Here is an 18828-nt window from a genome sequence, read left to right as displayed (position 1 = left end):
TAATTATGCCATTGGAGGATTTAATGAGAGCTGTTAACATGGATAATATGCATTAAGTTTAGTCTTTGCATTAATCCTGTTATTTATACTTTGTGTTCATTCTGGTTTCCCTTGCAGTTTCTGTGGGGTATGAATATGAATCGTGTCTTGACCTGACACTATGGGAAAAAAGAACTGCTGTCTTGCAAGGCTATGAGCTGGATGCCTCAAATATGGGTGGCTGGACCCTAGATAAGCACCATGTATTAGACGTCCAGAATGGTAAGTTTGCTATTCACTTCCTAAGATTTTTCACCGCTTAAGTTAACTATGATGTCATTGGATGTCCTAAAGCTAAAACAAATGTAATATATATTAACTATAAGCTGCACAATATTTGATGCATCATTTTTTAGTTTGGCAACACTGACAGGTGCTGCACTGAGATTGCGGGGGATCCCAGAGGCCGGACCCCCGCCATCAGACATCTTATCTCCTATCCTTTGGATAGGGGATAAGATGTCTAGGGGCAGAGTACCTCTTTAAAGGGGTACTCCGGTACCACAGTTTTATTGTTATCTAGTGTGCTTGTAGTGAGTTTAGCACTTTTGTAAACCACATGTTATACATCTGTCCACCGCATATCTGTTTTTTACTGACCTCTTTTCTGTGACGGAAGTTCAGTAGTTTTTCTGGTTGCTTTTGACTGTCATTCACACCTGCGGCCATGTTTGTTCACTGTTGTGGACAAGACGTCAGAGCTGCAGGCGTTGCTGTTTTTTTTTCTGCAATGGTTTTGCCCCTTTTCCACACCCCTGTAATGAATATTCATTGAATTATTGCGGGAGGATGGATGTCTCCTCCCTCTGTCAGCCTGCCCTGTGCCCGGCTCACAATGTACTGAATACCCTATATCAGCGCTGCGGCTGACATGTAACCCCTTCCCCACCATGGGGACCATGCGCCCGCAGGGGGAATAAGAGGAATCGGCTATCATGATTCCCCCAGCGGGCCCATGGCGGGGGAATTATTAACATGTCAGCTGAAGCACTATCATGCAGTCCCCACATCAGGTAATGAATGAATTGTCATCCGCAGCGCGCTGTCCCCACATCAGGGAACTAATCATATGGGACCCGCGGACGCTGCTCTTCTTCTCTCCCCCCCCCCCCCCAAATGAATTGTCATCCACAGCGCTCTGTCCCCACATCAGGGAATTAATCATATGGGACCCGCTGGCACTGCTCTCCTTCTCCCCCCCAAATTAATTGTCATCTGCTTCCTGCCCTTCCATCCCCCTCTCCCCCCCAAAGCGATGTCCCCGCAAGGCTTAAAGGACATCTGTACTGATGAATTTTACATATTCCTGTGCCCGGGCTGCAAAAATAAACAAAATAAACTTTGGCTCATCTTCCTGCGTTCCCCCGTTGCTTTGTAACAGCCTCACGATCCTCATGCTGCTTCCAGGAGACGGGAAAGTCACAGAGCCTTCAGTGTATCACCGGCCTCAGCGATGTCCTGCCTCGGCCGGTGATAAGCTGAGCGCACTGTCATGTAAGGAGTTGGCCGGCTCCTGACAATTCATTCATTCCCTGATGTGGGGACTGTGGGGTGAGAAGCTGACAGTGAGGGTGGGATGAGTATACTAATGAGCAGGGTGGGGAAAGAAATAAAAAAGTGCCCTAAAGGGGAAAGAAATAAAGAAAAACCGCCCACGAACAGGGCTGGGCGGCAACGCAAAACAAGTTGGACAGGGCACTGAAAGAGGAAACAGGCTACAAGGCATGCTGGGACCTGTTGTTTCTAAAACAAAGGCAAAACGGAAATAGGTGCTACACTACATGGACACACTTGTGCATAGAAAGGAAAAGAAAGACAAACAAAGAGCAAGCACGAAACCAGAGATAACAAGAAAACTTACCTGCAAGGGTAAGTAGAAACTAAAAAAACACATTGGCCACCGCAGTAACCCCTTAAGTCATCCTGTATGGGAAACACTGAACAACCTTGTAGGGCAATTTATTGACTATATATATATATATATATATATATATATATATATATATATACATATATATATATATATATATATATATATATATATATATACCGTATTTATCGGCGTATAACACGCAATTTTTAGGCTAAGATTTTTAGCCTAAAGTCTATATGCGTGTTATATGCCGATAAACCACTGCAGTTCAATGATTTAAAGCGGGCGCTTTAAATCAATGAACTGCAGTGGCTTTTGCAGGTCCAGAGACCTGCCCTCGCTGCACGATTCTCTGCCCCTGCCTATCCTGTGGTCCAGAGACTGCTGGCGCCGCTGCCCCATTGCCTCCCCCATCCCTGGTTTTTCTGACCCCGCAGAAGCCCCCGGGAAAGGTAGGGGGAGAGAGGCCTTCGCTGCCCGCTTCTCTCCCCCTGCCTTTCCTGGGGTCTAGAGCCCTTCTGCCGCCACTTCTCTCCCCCTGACTATTGGCGCAGCTGCCCCATTGCCTCCCCCATCCACGGTTTTATAATTACCTGTTGCCGGGGTCGGGTCCGCGCTACTTCTGGCTCCGGTGTGGCGTCTCCTGCGTCGTTATTATGTGCTGCGCAATGATGAGTGACGTCGCGTTGAAGACTCCACTCGTCATTGCGCCTCGCAGAGCATAGCAACGACGCAGGAGATGCCACACCCGAGCCAGAAGCAGCGCGGACCCGATCCTGGCAACAGGTTATTATACAACTGGGGATGGGGGAGGCAATGGGGCAGCGGCGCCGGCAATGGGGCAGCGGCACCGATAGCCAGGGGGAGAGAAGCTGCAGCAGGACTCTAGACCCCAGGAAAGGCAGGGGGAGAGAAGTGGGCAGCGACGGCCTCTCTCCCCCTGCCTTTCCTGGGGGCTTCTGCGGGGTCAGAAACAGTGTATCGGGGTATACACATGCACACACACGCACCCTCATTTTACCAAGAATATTTGGGTAAAAAACTTTTTTTACCCAAATATCCTTGGTAAAATGAGGGTGCGTGTTATAGGCCGGTGCGTGGTATACCCCGATAAATACGGTATATATATATATATATATATATATATATATATATATATATGTATATATATATACACACACCAATAATATATATATATATATATATATATATATATATATATATATATATATATATATATATACACACACATATAATAGCAGCATAGGAGTTATAGGATAGTGGAGCATAGGAGTTATAGAATAGTGGTTAGCAAATCCAAGCGTATATATCCAAGATAGATGCAGTACACAAAATGGAATCAGGTGAATTGGTGTTTTATTCCAAGGTGTAAAAGTACTTTTTAACGCCTTGGAATAAACCACCGATTCACCTGATTCAATTTTGTGTGATGTATCTATTTCGGTAATATACTGTGTATGTGTGTATATATATATATATATATATATATATATATTTTTTTTTTTTTTTTTTCCTACGTTATTATTATTAGTAGTAGTAGTAGTAGTAGTAGTATTAGTAGTATAAATAGTATTGCTATTATTATTTTGTTATGATTATTATTATTGTTATTATTATGATTATTATTATTTTATTTTTATTATTTTGAGTTTAATTATATGATAAAGTTATTCCAACCATTTCTCTAGTGATAATTTGTGAAACCAAGATAAATGTTGCATCGGGCTACGATTTGCTCATGGTGCTTTCAAGGCTAAAAACATGTTGAGACAGATGTTAATAATAACAGACAAACTATCATTACATTGGGATTGAGCTTCCATAACCAGGCGTGCATAACTTTATAATTGAAGGCTGTGGAATTGGTGTGTAGATATTGTTATGCAGTCAGTAATATGTCATCATATCCCTGTCTACAAAGCTTCCAGACTAACAATGCCGAAACAAATTCATTGTTACGATGAAAAAGAAAAATCGTATTCTGCAATGCAATTGACGCTCTAAGTAGGGAGGTACGTCTAGAGAGATGTAGGAATAACAAAACACAGTGTCCGCTGTTATAAAGCAGTCAAACGTCTCTCATCTCAGGCCCCCATCTATCACTGACTTAAATGGGCTTTTATTACTATGCCGCTCGACGTATGACACAATCATTTCTGCGGGGACATAGGTAAAGGTGATATTTCTGGTCTAGACTTTAATAAAACTGCTATTGTATTCCTAAATGATTGGGTTATTTATTAGGAAGAAGAGCGTTGTAATAGAGCGTGAGTTATAGCGTATCTGCATTCAGGAGTAATGACCGCCAATAAAATGGCGTTTACAGTGCAAAGCTTTATAAAGTCAGACGGGCATTTTGCAGACATGGAATGGCTGCAAAAATGGAAAACTGATAAATTTTATTCTGGTTCACTAAAACGTGTCTGCAAGTGCTCCTTCTTCTTGCATAGTAGTTTAAATTGGAAGGAGATGTGAAGGAGAAATGCTACAGTTCTATCTAAAGACTGATGCAATGTATTATCCCTCATCTCAAAGGTGACCGATTTATTTGGGGTCTTGAATATAGTGGCAGTGGTGTTTACTGTGAACCCATGCGGCCAATGGGATACTATAGATTATGCCGCTAAATTCATTCATTGTAATGCCTCACTTGTTACAGTAGGTTCGTTGACAGCTCTTTATCCTTGTAGTTGTTTGAAGCTACAAATTAGAATTTTCTATTGTTTTACAATCCTAAATTAACCCATTCTTGATTCCCTAAATTTCAAATTTTTCACATACATTTTTTCCACTTACATTTTTTCACCTTACCCATAATGCTTTTATTTTTCCACTAATTGTTTCGTAGGAGGGCATTTTATTTATGCAGGATAAGTACTTGTTCTTTCCCCAATACCATTTTTATTTTTCCCCATACGAAGCTGTGAGTGTGTGGGAGGGGCATATTTCCTGACACAGTAATCTATAGTTTTTATTGGTACCACTTTTGTATAGATGAGATTTTTTTTGATCACTTTTTATTCATATTTTTTCCGGGATGTGATGTGACCAAAAACCAGCAATTTTTGAATTTGGTATTATTTTGCGTTCATGCCATTGACTTTGCAGATTCAGGAATAGAAGCCGGCAACTGATGGGTATGGCACAGACTAGACCTAAGTAACTGTACGGCATAGGTTGGAAAGGGGTTAAAGAGAAACTGTTATCACTGTCATGCTGCCTGAACCACTACTCATCGGAGCAGTCCCTGTCAGCCCCCCATACATACTATAAAGAGCATATTCTGTAAAAGATAATTTCCTCCTAAATAATATTTTGCAGTTGCAGTCAGGTAGGTGATAAGAGACAGGCTAGTTCTAGCAACACTGACTCCTCTTCAGCTTTCCCTCACTATGACTGCGGTGATCTTGTTTGCAGTGGCAAATATGGTGATAATGAGAAATACCAACGGTGGAAATATGTAATGCTATGGCCATAAGAGTTGATTTATTTATTTTTTCTCAATAAACTTGCGCCACCCTCCACCCCCCTTCCACACACACACACCTTGTGACGCCCTGGACAGCTGCCAATCTTACCTATTACTTGTGCCAGCCTTGTTCTCTATATGCATTAGATTGGAGGGGGTTCAGCCACTAGGACCAGGAGAATGGTCCCCAGTTTGAGCATGTATGCTGGCTCTTCACTCACTTTTTGGACTAGTAGAGATACTTAAAGGGGTACTTCGCTGCCCCAGCATATGGAACATTGTGTTCCGAACGCTGGGTGGGGGCTGCAGGGGTCATGATGTTACAGCCATGCCCCTCGTGATGTCAAGCAACACCCCCTCAATGTAAGTCTATAGGAGGGGGCGTGGTGTTGCCACGCCCCCTCCCATAGACTTACAATGAAGGGGTGTGGGTGCCATCACAAGGGGCGTGACCGTGACGTCACGACCCCCGCAGCCCTCACCCGGCATTCGGAACAGAATATTCCGGACGCTGGGGCAGCGGAGTAGCCCTTTAAGGACAATGCTTTCCTATCTTTGGCACTTCCATAGTAAGTGGATGGAGCAGCATTACACAAACGTGATTGCTCACACAGGGACCCCTGTTCTTATGATTCTGTGGGTGGGTACATTTTAATCTCAAGTATTTTTTGTTGCAGTTTTTTGTTTAAAGACTCAACCTTTTTCACCCCATCTGTCCTGTTGCGTCCATGAAGCTCCCCCCATTAAAAACAAGTCAGATACTGGTTTCTGTGTATCTAACTCATAATAATTGAAACCCAAAGTTCACATCTTTAACATTATACAATGGCCTTACATACAAACCTCTAGTACCCATCTTTGATTTACAGCTATGTTATGTACTATGCGGTCCATAGACTGCTGGGTGCATGCTATACCTCCAAGTGCCTTCTATTGAATACATAGGGGCGCAGACTCTAAATTATGGCCTGACAGAGGCACCATATGGCAGCATACTAAGTACCCAATGCTCTCTAGTACAGACCTGTAGGTGCTTTTCACTATTGTCTAGGCTGTATGCAAACAACTTTGCCAGGTGAATGAGGCCAAAAAGTAAAATACAAACAGACTTTTCAAAAGTTTCAAAAATAATAATAATTTGCTTCAAATCCAGAAAGACCGAAGTACTGTGAATGTAAATAAATTTACTTTTCAGCAAGAGCAATGGGAGATAGCATTTCTTAAAAGCTGCAATAACACATAATGGGCCTGAATGGAATGAGGATATGTACGCTTATGCTTGCAGTAATAATGGAGATGCATATGAATAGTAAAGCGCCAGCATGCCTTATGCTACAAGGTGAACCAATCTCCCAGCTTTAAATTATATCGAGCATCGCTGCCTGACAACCGGTGACTTCTCAAAGTGACGCGTGTCTAATTGAATAAACGAAGTGGTTACTTGTAATGACAAGGTGGATGAGCCTGTGAAATGTGCTGCGGGGAGGAGTGCAGATACTGACAGGTGTTTGTGCCGCCACCCTGATACACGGTCATAAATATTCCTATACTCGTCTCCCGTTCTGCCATACTAGAGGAGAAAGCTGAAGGACCTATTTCTCAAGCTAATGACAGGATAAATCATACCCAGTAGTGCAGATAGCCGCCTTGGAGGACCTCTCTGATGAAAATTACACAACGCCTCATTTCCAGGGGCAAAAAAATGTCGTCTGGTGATTGTTGCAAAAGATGTAATCACGCAAGAAACACCGGATTTTTGATCAATTCCTAATCAGGACAGCGCCATAATAGAATATTGTTTATGAGATATTATCAGCCATTTACATACGCCTCGCTTTTCTGCATTCAGAGTTTAGCCACACGGTTCTAGCTGTATTTCATAATGGCAGTTTCAAGCACTTACAACAAAGAAACTGTTCTATTTATTCAGAGGGGTTTTAAGAGCTTTGAAGAACATTGCACTCCAGTTTCCTTTGTGTTTTTTTTTTCCCTCTCATTTTTCGGTGATTTTTCATGTTTTAACAGCATCCTAGAAAAAGTGTAACCATTAGCCCATAGTTCTGTCTCTGAAACCCGTATCCAAAATCAATAAAACATGTTTAGGTACAAAGTGCAAACTGACATGCGGTTTACATGAATTATAACAAATAGAGATTTATTGTGACACATGCATATAGAAAATAATAGCTGACCCGCTTATAACCAGCGCCAAAATGTGCTCATTGATCTGCGTTCAATGAAGGACAATGGTAATGGATAACCATGTCTATATTTTATCACTGTCGTAAGTAAGAAAAATTCACCATCAGGCATCTGCTTTGTTTGTTAATTTCCATAAGGACTATTACATTCTTGCCATGTCAGCATTCCACATGTAAAATGACTGGGATCTTTCATCACTATTACCTATTTATAGTGCGGTATGCCATTACCGGTACCCTGTGTGCGTGATCATAGTGACGTGCTTATAGCATATCAATGTACATGCCACTTTTAATATTCTCAAATTATAAAGTGTAAATAATTATTATATAAATGTCTGCTTGTTGTCTTTACAAACAGACAGATGTATATTTAAAATCAGTACAAAAGTATCTCCTAACTGAACATTTTATAGATAGATAGATAGGAGATAGATAGATAAAAGTAGAAATATGCATGAATTAATAGACAGCAGGATATATGGAGACATATATAAGACATATGGATAGATGTGATGGCAACTGTGATAAGACAATAAATTCACCTTTTTTTGGAGTCCTATGACATTTTAGTTTTATCTGGATAGTGTCATGACTGACGGGATGGACAGGGAGAGTGAGCCCTAAGCTGTCCCTAGAAACACTCTCCCTGCCTACTTTCCCATCCACCCTAAATGGTGGATTGACAATCAAGATACCAGTCCCTTCCTGCGCTAAAGTGCATAGGGCGTAAAGGTACACAAATAATATAGTACATAGTCGAGGTCAGAAACGTAACAGGAAAACAACCAGATAAACTAGGCAGGATATAGTGTACTAACATACAGTTCAGAAACCGGAATCAAGGTAAATGGCAGATATGAATAAATTAGCAAGACTACGGTGGGGATCAAAAGTTTGGGCACCCCAGGTAAAAATTTGTTTTAATGTGCATAAAGAAGCCAAGGAAAGATGGAAAAAATCTCCAAAAGGCATCACATTACAGATTAGACATTCTTATAATATGTCAACAAAATTTTGATTTAATTTCCATCATTTACACTTTCAAAATAACAGAAAACAAAAAAATGGCGTCTGCAAAAGTTTGGGCACCCTGCCGAATTTATAGCATGCACTGCCCCCTTTGCAAAGCTGAGACCTCCCAGTGTCATCGATTGTTCTCAATCATCATCTGGGAAGACCAGGTGATGTCAATCTCAAAGGTCTTAAATGCCCAGACTCATCTGACCTTGCCCCAACAATCAGCACCATGGGTTCTTCTAAGCAGTTGTTTAGAAATCTGAAACTGAAAATAGTTGACGCTCACAAAGCTGGAGAAGGCTATAAGAAGATAGCAAAATGTTTTCAGATGTCAATATCCTCTGTTTGGAATGTAATTAAGAAATGGCAGTCATCAGGAACAGTGGAAGTTAAAGCAAGATCTGGAAGACCAAGAAAAATATCAGACAAAAACAATTCAAAACCCACATTTGACACAATCCCTCCAGAAAGATCTGTCAGACACTGGAGTTGTGGTACACTATTCCACTATAAAGAAAAACTTGTACAAAAATGGTCTTCATGGAAGAGTCATCAGTAGAAAACCTCTTCTACGTCCTCACCACAAAAATCAGCGTTTTAACTTTGTAAATGAACATATAGACAAGCCTGATGCATTTTGGAAACAAGTTCTGTGGACCGATGAGGTTAAAATTGAACTTTTTGGCCGAAATGAGCAAAGGTACGTTTGGAGAAGAAGGGGAACAGAATTTAATGAAAAGAACCTCTGTCCAACTGTTAAGCATGTTAAGCATGGGGGTGAATCAATCATGCTTTGGGGTTGTATTGCAGCCAGTGGCACAGGGAACATCTCACGAGTAGAAGGAAAAATGAATTCAATAAAATTTCAGCAAATTGTGGATGCTAACTTAATACAATCTGTGAAAAAGCTGAAGTTAAAGAGAGGATGGCTTCTACAAATGGATAATGATCCTAAACACACCTCGAAATCCACGGGGGATTACATCAAGAGGCGTAAACTGAAGGTTTTGCCATGGCCTTCACAATCTCCTGACCTCAACATAATTGAAAATCTATGGATAGACCTTAAAAGAGCAGTGCGTGACAGACAGCCCAGAAATCTCAAAGAACTGGAAGACTTTTGTAAGGAAGAATGGGCAAAGATACCTCAAACAAGAATTGAAAGACTCTTGGCTAGCTACAAAAAATGTTTACAAGCTGTGATACTTGCCAAAGGGGGCAGTACAAGATATAAACTCTGAAGGGTGCCCAAACTTTTGCAGACACCATTTTTTTTTTCTGTTATTTTGAAAGTGTAAATTATGGAAATAAAATCTTACTTTTGTTGTCTAATCTGTAATTTGATGCCTTTTGGAGATTTTTCCATCTTTCCTTTATGCACATTAATACAAATTTTTACCTGGGGTGCCCAGACTACAGCTGAAACCAGGAGATGCAGGGGATGAACAGATGAACTGAATGTAAAACACTAAACAGGCCAGGAAACATAGAACACTGTTCACACAGGACACTGAACACCAAACAAACAGATACTAATTCAGAGCACACAGCCCAGTTATAAAGTACAGAGGACACTATAGACCAATGGTAACGTACAGAGCACACTCTAGATCAGTTATCTTATACGTTATGATCAGTACATGTACTAAAAACACTTAACGTCAGTAATCATGAACTCTACAATAATGCATAGAAGAAAAAAGCCAAACTCTATGAAATGGTGGAATACAGGGACCCCAAACCAAACTCCAGAACATTGAGGAATACAGATCAGGATAACAAACAGAAATATTACAAAACCAAACTCCATAACATGGAGGAATACGGATCAGGATAACAAACAGGAATATTACAAACCAAACTCCATAACATGGAGGAATACGGGTCAGGACTTTTAACAGGAATACTAAATACAGAGCAAGGGTACAAGCAAGACTCACAGTGTGAACACAGACTAAGTTAACAAGGCTAAAGCAGAACCGACATACATAATTTTAAAAACTGACAGATGTACATAAAACCAAGCAGACTAAAATCTATAAGAATCAAACCATGGTTAAAACTCAGATATTAACAGACAGACTAAAAAATACATTGTTGGAGTGAGAACTAATCACCAGCACAGTTCAGCAGAGCTTGGGTTTTCAAACCACATCCGAGCTCCCACTGGCTAATCGTATTAACTATTCCTTAGCAAGGGAGAATAGCACAGAAAACAGTACAGGCACAAACCTAGTGTCTGCATAAACACCAAAACAGAAAAATACAAAAACACCAAAAACGGACATTACAGATAGACTTTAAACAAGTCTAGAACTCTGGCACCAACTACATAATGGACAGGCTAAGTAGTGCTACATTGCTTTATTTTTTTAGATAAATAGAGATAGATATACAGACTAAAAGCTAAAGTAGATAGATAGATAGATAGATAGATAAATAATAGATAGATAGATAGATAGACATATACATAATAGATAGATAGATAGATAGACATATACATAATAGATAGATGGATAAATATATTTGAGAGAAAGAGAGATATTCAATAACACAGTGGTAATCATAAGATATGTGGCCCTTTGTCACCAGTAGATAGATAGACAGATAGATAAACAGGCAGATAGATAGATAGATAGATAGATAGATAAACAGGCAAATAGATATCCACAAAATGGTGAATCAAGTACTTTTATTCCAGGCTTGGAATAAAACAACTTGATTTACCATATTTGTGTGCTGCTGCAGCCTTCATTTTTTGGATACCTAGGAGCTTCTGACCTGAGCTAGTTTGCCGTTTGCACCAACCATCTTGAGCTACTGATGTGCTGCTCTACCTGGAATTTCATCTAGATAGATAGATAAAGGAAAAACTGAAGCAGCACAACCAAAAAAAGGGAAGATGGTGATGGGTGCTGGCGGGCCGTTATCCCAGGTTACGGGTCAATAGTAGATAGCCAAATGAATTAATTCCACAGCACTTAATTCCACAATATGAGGTGCAAACAAATGGTGGATTTATTAGCCTGATGGCATAGCGACGTTTCGGCTGCCCACTTGCAGCCTTTTTCAAGCTTAAAAAGGCTGCAAGTGGGCAGCCGAAACGTCGCTATGCTGTCTGGCTAATAAATCCACCATTTTTTGCACCTTATATTGGAGTGCTGCAGAATTAATTTATTTGATTGATTGATAGATAGATAGATAGATAGATAGATAGATAGAAGATAACACAGTCATCATAAGATTTGTGTTCCTTAAGTCACTAGTGTGGGTCTCACCCTTTTGATTCTCCGCTTTATTTTCCTATGAAATGAACATCACAAGTACATAGTAACCCTGATTTACTAAGAGTGGAGTGTAGGTTTCTTTGTGGGTTTTAATTCCCTACAATTTTTTTTTCACTGTATTTCCCTACATTTTCCACTTTCCCTAAATTTTGCTTTTTTACACATGCTCTGATCTGTCTGGTTTTCTTCAGCTCAAACCACATTTTCTTTGGAAACCTTAGTAAATATGTTGTTTTTTTTTTTGTGAAAATGTCGGAAACACGCCCCTTTTTGGTGACCAATACACTCTTTCCCGACGGCCATGCCCCTTTTTTGGGTTTTCATAGTAAAATGGAGAGTTAGTCTGTTTTTTTTTTCTTATTCTGGCGCAAATTCTGGCGCACAACCCAACAAAACATGTGGGGTTTGCAATAGTAAATGAGGGCCAATGTCTATGTAGATGTGTGAGGTCTGAACAGGCACAATACACTGGGAATATATAGATATGTCTCAGTGTTATAATGCTGTAGATGTGTTTTATAAAACAGCAGTGACAGTGCTGCTTCTTTTATCACACAATAAACAGTAATGCATGATTTTCTCTGCACTAATATAGCAATCAACTTACGGCATAATATTATTAACCCCATGGTGGCTGGCCTATTTTGGGCTGTAATCAGCACTTATAAATAACGGATCATAATTGGCGGCATGACTTCTGGTCATCATTAGTACTATTTTGGGGTACATGCAACTTTTAGATATTTTAGTACATTTCAAAATGTGAACCATGTAGGATACATATAATAATGCTGGTGTGTTTCTATTTTTTTTTTTTTCCCAGCAATAATAATGCTTTATTTTACTTTGATTTTATTTTCTTAAAACGTAATAGATTTTTATTTCTTTCACAATTTTTTATTTTTAATTAAAAAGTCTTTTGGCGGTCAGCAGGGGGTTAATTTAATGTCTCTGTATTGTGTACCATTAGCATCGGCAAACTTTAATTAAAGCTTAGACATCACTAACATAAAGGAGCCGGCAATGCGCATCTGACATGGAGGAAACAGTGTGCCTGTATGAGGCTTTGATCGATGGGTTTCGTCAACTCACCGAGAATTATTCTCTGAGGTGTAATACAAACACAGAACATTCCTCTCTCTCGCCTTATTATAGAACTTGTTATGATTTCTGATATTTGTTGCAATTAAGATGTGTATTGATTCTGAAACGGTAGCACAATAGAAAAAATTATGGCTAGTATATTACATTTTTGTGTATTGGAGAGTTCCTACAAATCAATATCCTGCCACAGATCACCTTCAAATCATAATGAGAGGATAAATAAATGAAAAAAGCATTTATGGATCAGCCTGAGAAAAACGAACACACAACAGCAGAAGATATCCTAATTATAAAATTACACAATTGTAAAATTGGGACATAAAACTTTTTTGCTACTTTTTTTTATGTAAACACCACTAATAAAAAAAAATATTTGTATAACTAATTAGACATCGTGACTTGTATATTAGGTGTACCAGCAAGGACCAAACAAGGGGACCAGCAAGGGGTGTGTAACCCCTAAAGGACCATACTATTTTTATAGTTTTTTATAGTTTTTAGTCTCATTCCAAGAGCAGTATCTTTTATTTTTTATTTTTTTTTGTTTCCTTTTTACGTAGCTGTATTACATGTTTATTAATTTATAGATATATATTAATAAACAGCAATTTCCTTAAAATATTTTTTGTGTCCTTCTATGAGCATGTTAACTTAATTTTAACATGCCCATAACATGCCAAGGTCTGTATGAATATTATTTTTTTTTTTTTTCATTTAGTACAATAAATGCATGTTTGTTGTTGAATGCAAACAAATAAATAAATAAATATTTTGTGTCGCAACATGTGTGATAAGATAAATAAATAAGATAATTTGTTTTTGCAGGATTGTAGTTGTACTTATGATTTTTGATTTATTTTATTATTTATTTATTTATTTTGGGGGGGGGAGCTTGCACTCTTAACACTTTCTTGAATCCTGGTCACTACATTTCATGGGCTTTTTGACATGGAAGATTTAGACAAAGCATTTCACGTACATCATTATGCGCTAAGGGGTTAATGCAGTGAGTGGGTGCACATACTACTTCTACTTTATATTATACTTTATAAAATCCATGCATCTTTTCTTTTATAAAGTGCTTTTTTTCATATAGATGTTGTGAAGTACTTTAAGTATGTAAAAGTATCATTATTTTCATAGAGTGATACAAATGCATTTGTAAAAAGAGCACTTAAATATATTTAACTAAGCAGCGGATGATTATAAACTGCCGGCTGTAAATCTTATGGACTTTTCATGTTCTTCTCTTTTGCTATTCTTTGGATGAGAACAGCAAAATAATGGATAGCTAATATAAATGTGTAGATAAGCTCCTGTAGCTAATCTCTGAATGCCGCTGGATCACTGTGTCAGTAATGGACTCTCACCTAGCACTCTATTGTTCAAAGTTGTGCTTTTTATAGGTGAAAAAGGCTAAAAACTGCCCATCTGAATAACCACCATGTGGGATGTGGGTGCAGTTACTAACACAGAAGTTAGTTATATTAGTAAAGGCATAGAAAAATCATTTGGATTGCCGGCAGTTCTGAAAATCTGCAAAAGCAAACATCCATATAGCATGAAATAGCAAGGTTGGCGCGTTTTGGGTGCGAAGACCCCTCAGGGCCTTCGCACCTGAAACGCGTCAACCTTGCTGTTCTATGCTACATGAAAGTTTGCTTTTATACTTTTGTATTCAGTTTTTTATCTGCAATAAATTGAAAATTTTCAGAAGTAAAGGCATATACTTTCAGTTTCCTAAATCAAAAGGGAATCTGTTAGCTCAATTTGCTGCTTAAAGCTGCCGATAAAGTTGGATAGCTGTTAGGGTACAAAAGCAAACTGCACCTTTCCTTTTAGCTGATGATGGTTGCTAAACGTATAAAATCACCTTTTTAATTTTTCAGCCAAGTGTCAAGGAGGTGGGGCCAACTTCTCAATTGCCGTAGCCTAGCATGCCTCCCCACTCACCCACTCCTTTCAGCCTTTACTTGACTGACTACAGAGCCCTGTACATTAGTCAGGGTTGGTCTGGTTAGTGATGGAGGAATGCCAGACTGTGGCACTTGTGCCTCCTGGACACCTGACTGAAAAAAAGGGGGAATATATAAGTTTTGCAACCATCATTAGCTCTGGGAAAGGTGCTGTATGCTTTTATACATTAACAGCTATCCAACGGTGACTGCAGTTTTTGCAACAAATTCAGCTGACAAATGCCCTTGAACCCACAGAATTGTAAGTTATCTTATTTGTGTGAATGGAAGGAAGCATATAGAAAACACTTTGGAGCAACCAGGAACATGCTCCCGAGTTTTTGTAGTAGACCCCATTGCAGTGGTTTTGTTTAACTAGCACAATAGCCCTCTATTACAACCTTCTTGTAGACAGGCGAAAGAGATAGCAGTGTGTCTCATGTAATAATGCCATGCATTGTTTTCTCATTCTATTTATCAGCATTGCATTGTATTTCATGGTCTCATGAATTACTTTGGACCTTTATATCTATTATGCATCTCAAATGACAAGATGATTAAAAAGAGAGTTTTATGTATTTCAATTACAGGTATCCTCTACAGAGGCAATGGTGAAAACCAGTTTATTTCTCAGCAGCCACCTGTTATTAGCTGTATTATGGGCAGCGAGAGACGACGTAGCATCTCATGTCCAAGTTGCAATGGCCAGGCTGACGGCAACAAACTCCTCGCCCCTGTGGCTTTAGCCTGTGGAATAGATGGAAGTTTGTATGTGGGAGATTTCAACTTCATCCGCCGCATTTTACCAACGGGGAATGTAACCAGTGTATTGGAGCTTAGGTAAGTTCATCTTTGTCAATTTCTTTCTTGTTACAAACAGTGTTTTCTATATGGTGAAAATGAACAACACACATATATATATATATATATATATATATATATATATATATATATATATCTCAATGCTTCATATACAATACAATAAAATAGAAATAATTAACTTAGTTCTCAGTGTGTCTTGTGTTTTGGTAATATACAGTTTGCCCATTACAACAATATACTACAGTCAGCAAATCCACAGCCTAAAGTAGCTGCTTATGCAGAATTGATGGTCTTAAAGTGAATGTCTATCTTTAAATTGTACCTGTCTTTTCAGGTAATTTTTCAGGATAGGCTGCCGTGTGTGTCCATGAACAGCAGCGCTGTTTGTGGACATTATATAACTTGTATCCTCTCTGTAACAGAGCAGTACTGAGCAGTGTAAGCTGTGACCATATTGTGTAAGGGTGCGTTCCCACAGGGCGTATACGCAGCGCATTTGACGCTGCGCAAAATTTATGGCAGCAGCGGGAAATACGCTGCGTATCCCTTGCTCACTATACACACAGGGCTTTCCGGCGGCAGCCCTATTCGTGTAGTGAGTTTTGGAGGCGGGGCCGCGCGTCACAGACACGCCGGCACACGGCCCGCCTCCAAAACTCACTACACACATAGGGCTGCCGCCGGAAAGCCCTGTGTGTATAGTGAGCTAGGGATACACAGCGTATTTCCCGCTGCTGCCGTAAAATTTGCACAGCGTCAAATACGCTGCGTATACGCCCTGTGGGAACACACCCTAAGAAAGTAAGCCTGCAGAGTCTGTGTCTGTCTTTATCTCCAGACTTCCTCTCCTCATAAAGGGGTACTCTGCTGCCCTGCTTCCGGAGCTCCCCTCCCCAGCGTCTGGAAGTTTATTGTTCCGAACACTGTGTGCGGGCTTCCTTGTTCAGGGCCGCCCCTCGTGACGTCACGCCCCCCCCCCCCCCCCCTCGTGACGTCACGCCCACCCCCTCAACGAAAGTCTATGGGAAGGGGGCACGAACACGGAAGCCCGCACACAGCGTTCGGAACAATAAACTTCCGGACGCTGGGGAGCGGAGCTCCGGAAGCAAGGCAGGGGTACTCCACTGGAAAAAATGTTTATTTTTATTTTAATCAACTGGTGCCAGAAAGTTAAACAGGTTTTTAAATTACTTCTATTTAAAAATTGTAATCCTTCTGGTACTTATCAGCTGCTGTATGCTTCAGAGGGATTCTTTTCTTTTTGAATTTCCTTTCTGTCTGACCACAGTGCTCTCTGCTGACACCTCTGTCCATTTTAGGAACTGTCCAGAGGAGGAGCAAATCTCCATAGAAAACCTATCCTGCTCTGGACAGTTCCTGACATGGACAGAGGTGTCAGCAGAGAGCACTGTGGTCAGACAGAAAAGAAATTCAAAAAGAGATGAACTTTCTGTGGATCATACAGCAGCTGATAAGTACTGGAAGGATTAAAAATGTTGATTGGAAGTTATTTACAAATCTGTTTAACTTTCTGGCACCAGTTTATTTAGAAAAAAAATGTTTTCCAGTGGAGTACCTCTTTAACTTACCCCCAATCTCGCCCCACCCCTCTCAATAGAATTGTATGGGCAGTGTTACCTCACCTCAGCTGGAAACCTGTCTAGGGACTGATTTCCGTTAGTTAGGGGAGGAGGAAAGAAGCCTTGTAAGTGCAGAGGGAAGCATATTTTTCTGTTAGGAAATATTACAGTGTTTCTTATATTTGCCTGTACTATTACTGGATGCAAAGTTGTTTGAAATGGCAGTTACACTATAAACTCCATATAAATAAATAATTAGTTTTTTTTTTTTTAAATATATCTTACTAGGACAGTGTTTCCCAACCAGGGTGCCTTCAGATGTTGCAAAACTACAACTCCCAGCATGCCTGGACAGCCTTCGGCTGTCCAGGCATGCTGGGAGTTGTAGCTTTGCAACAGCTGGAGGCACCCTGGTTGGGAAACACTGTACTAGGAGTTGGAGCTTTTGACTGATACATAACTTCATACCACCTGTATTGACATATCATCTCTATAAGAGAGCCAGAGGTACACGGGTACAGCACTCAGGTACCTCTGGCTCTAGAGATCAATCGAGGGCACATGTCGACATCCCCTCCAGGCATGAGGGTAGCCAGAGCTCCGTGGGTAGGTTCCTAAGGTCGTTCTAGCCAAAATATATCCTTTTAGATGCATGTTTTTGCTGTTTGAAGCTGTGTATCAGAAAAACAGATTTACAACCATCCTAAGGAAATATTAAGAAATTAATTAGAAAAATGAGGGACCTAATCAATGCACTTTACTGCACTTTAAGCTGGCGGATTTCAATAAGACTGCATACAGTTTTCTGGGTATAAGAATGCAACACTGAGAGAGACAAGGATCGGGCAGCTTGGATTTCAACCTGTCTGAACCTTTATTTTTTCTCTACAGAGATAAGTGTTTCAAGAGTGATAGACGCTTATCTCTCTTTTCCTAATAAAATAACATCTTGCGTTTCTGGGCAGCTGTAGTCTAACAAACGTTATTAACAAAATACAAATAATACTGTGCGCATACTAATAAATCAGGATGGTAAAAAAATAAGCAGTGTCTTGAATATCCTTTTTTCATGGTGGTATTAACGCTTGCTGTTCGTGGTGTTAGCACATGTGATAATACTTAAAGCTTTCTGCTTACTTATGAGTTACTAAATGAATGACTTAAAGGGCCTCTAATGTCACTGTAATACTTAAAAACTGTTCAGAATGTCATAAAATAGTAAAAAGTTCTACAGTCACATCTGTTTCAATGTTTCCAGATCCCCTGCCGGTCTCTACTTTCCCGTCTCTCTCGACATTGACATTGTAACTATTGTAGCCAATCACTGGGCGCAAACATGACGCGTTATAGAAAGTGATTGGCTGCAGCGGTCACATGTCAATTTAGAAAGGAACAAGGAAGTGGTGACCACCCGTGGGGGAGTGTTATTATGCCTTACACTTCAGAACTGTTTTTAA

General features: G+C 39.9%; 1 protein-coding gene across 21 annotated transcripts in view; it reads left to right on the top strand.

Moving 5' to 3' along the window:
- Positions 1-18828, top strand: part of TENM3 (teneurin transmembrane protein 3) — a 2657329-nt gene that overhangs the window by 2543391 nt on the left and 95110 nt on the right. For 12 of the 21 annotated variants that reach the window (XM_056560421.1, XM_056560526.1, XM_056560513.1 and 9 more), the window contains 2 exons: positions 118-261; positions 15560-15810. In XM_056560421.1, coding sequence (XP_056416396.1) covers positions 118-261; positions 15560-15810 — 395 coding nt within the window. The remainder of the gene's footprint in view (positions 1-117; positions 262-15559; positions 15811-18828) is intronic. The other 9 variants (XM_056560500.1, XM_056560498.1, XM_056560485.1 and 6 more) reach the window with 1 other exon arrangement.

The sequence above is a fragment of the Hyla sarda genome, chromosome 1 (assembly GCF_029499605.1).
Source record: "Hyla sarda isolate aHylSar1 chromosome 1, aHylSar1.hap1, whole genome shotgun sequence".
Classification (NCBI taxonomy): domain Eukaryota; kingdom Metazoa; phylum Chordata; class Amphibia; order Anura; family Hylidae; genus Hyla; species Hyla sarda.
The sequence above is the reverse complement of the archived record's forward strand: the minus strand, read 5'-3'. Positions and strand labels throughout refer to the sequence as shown.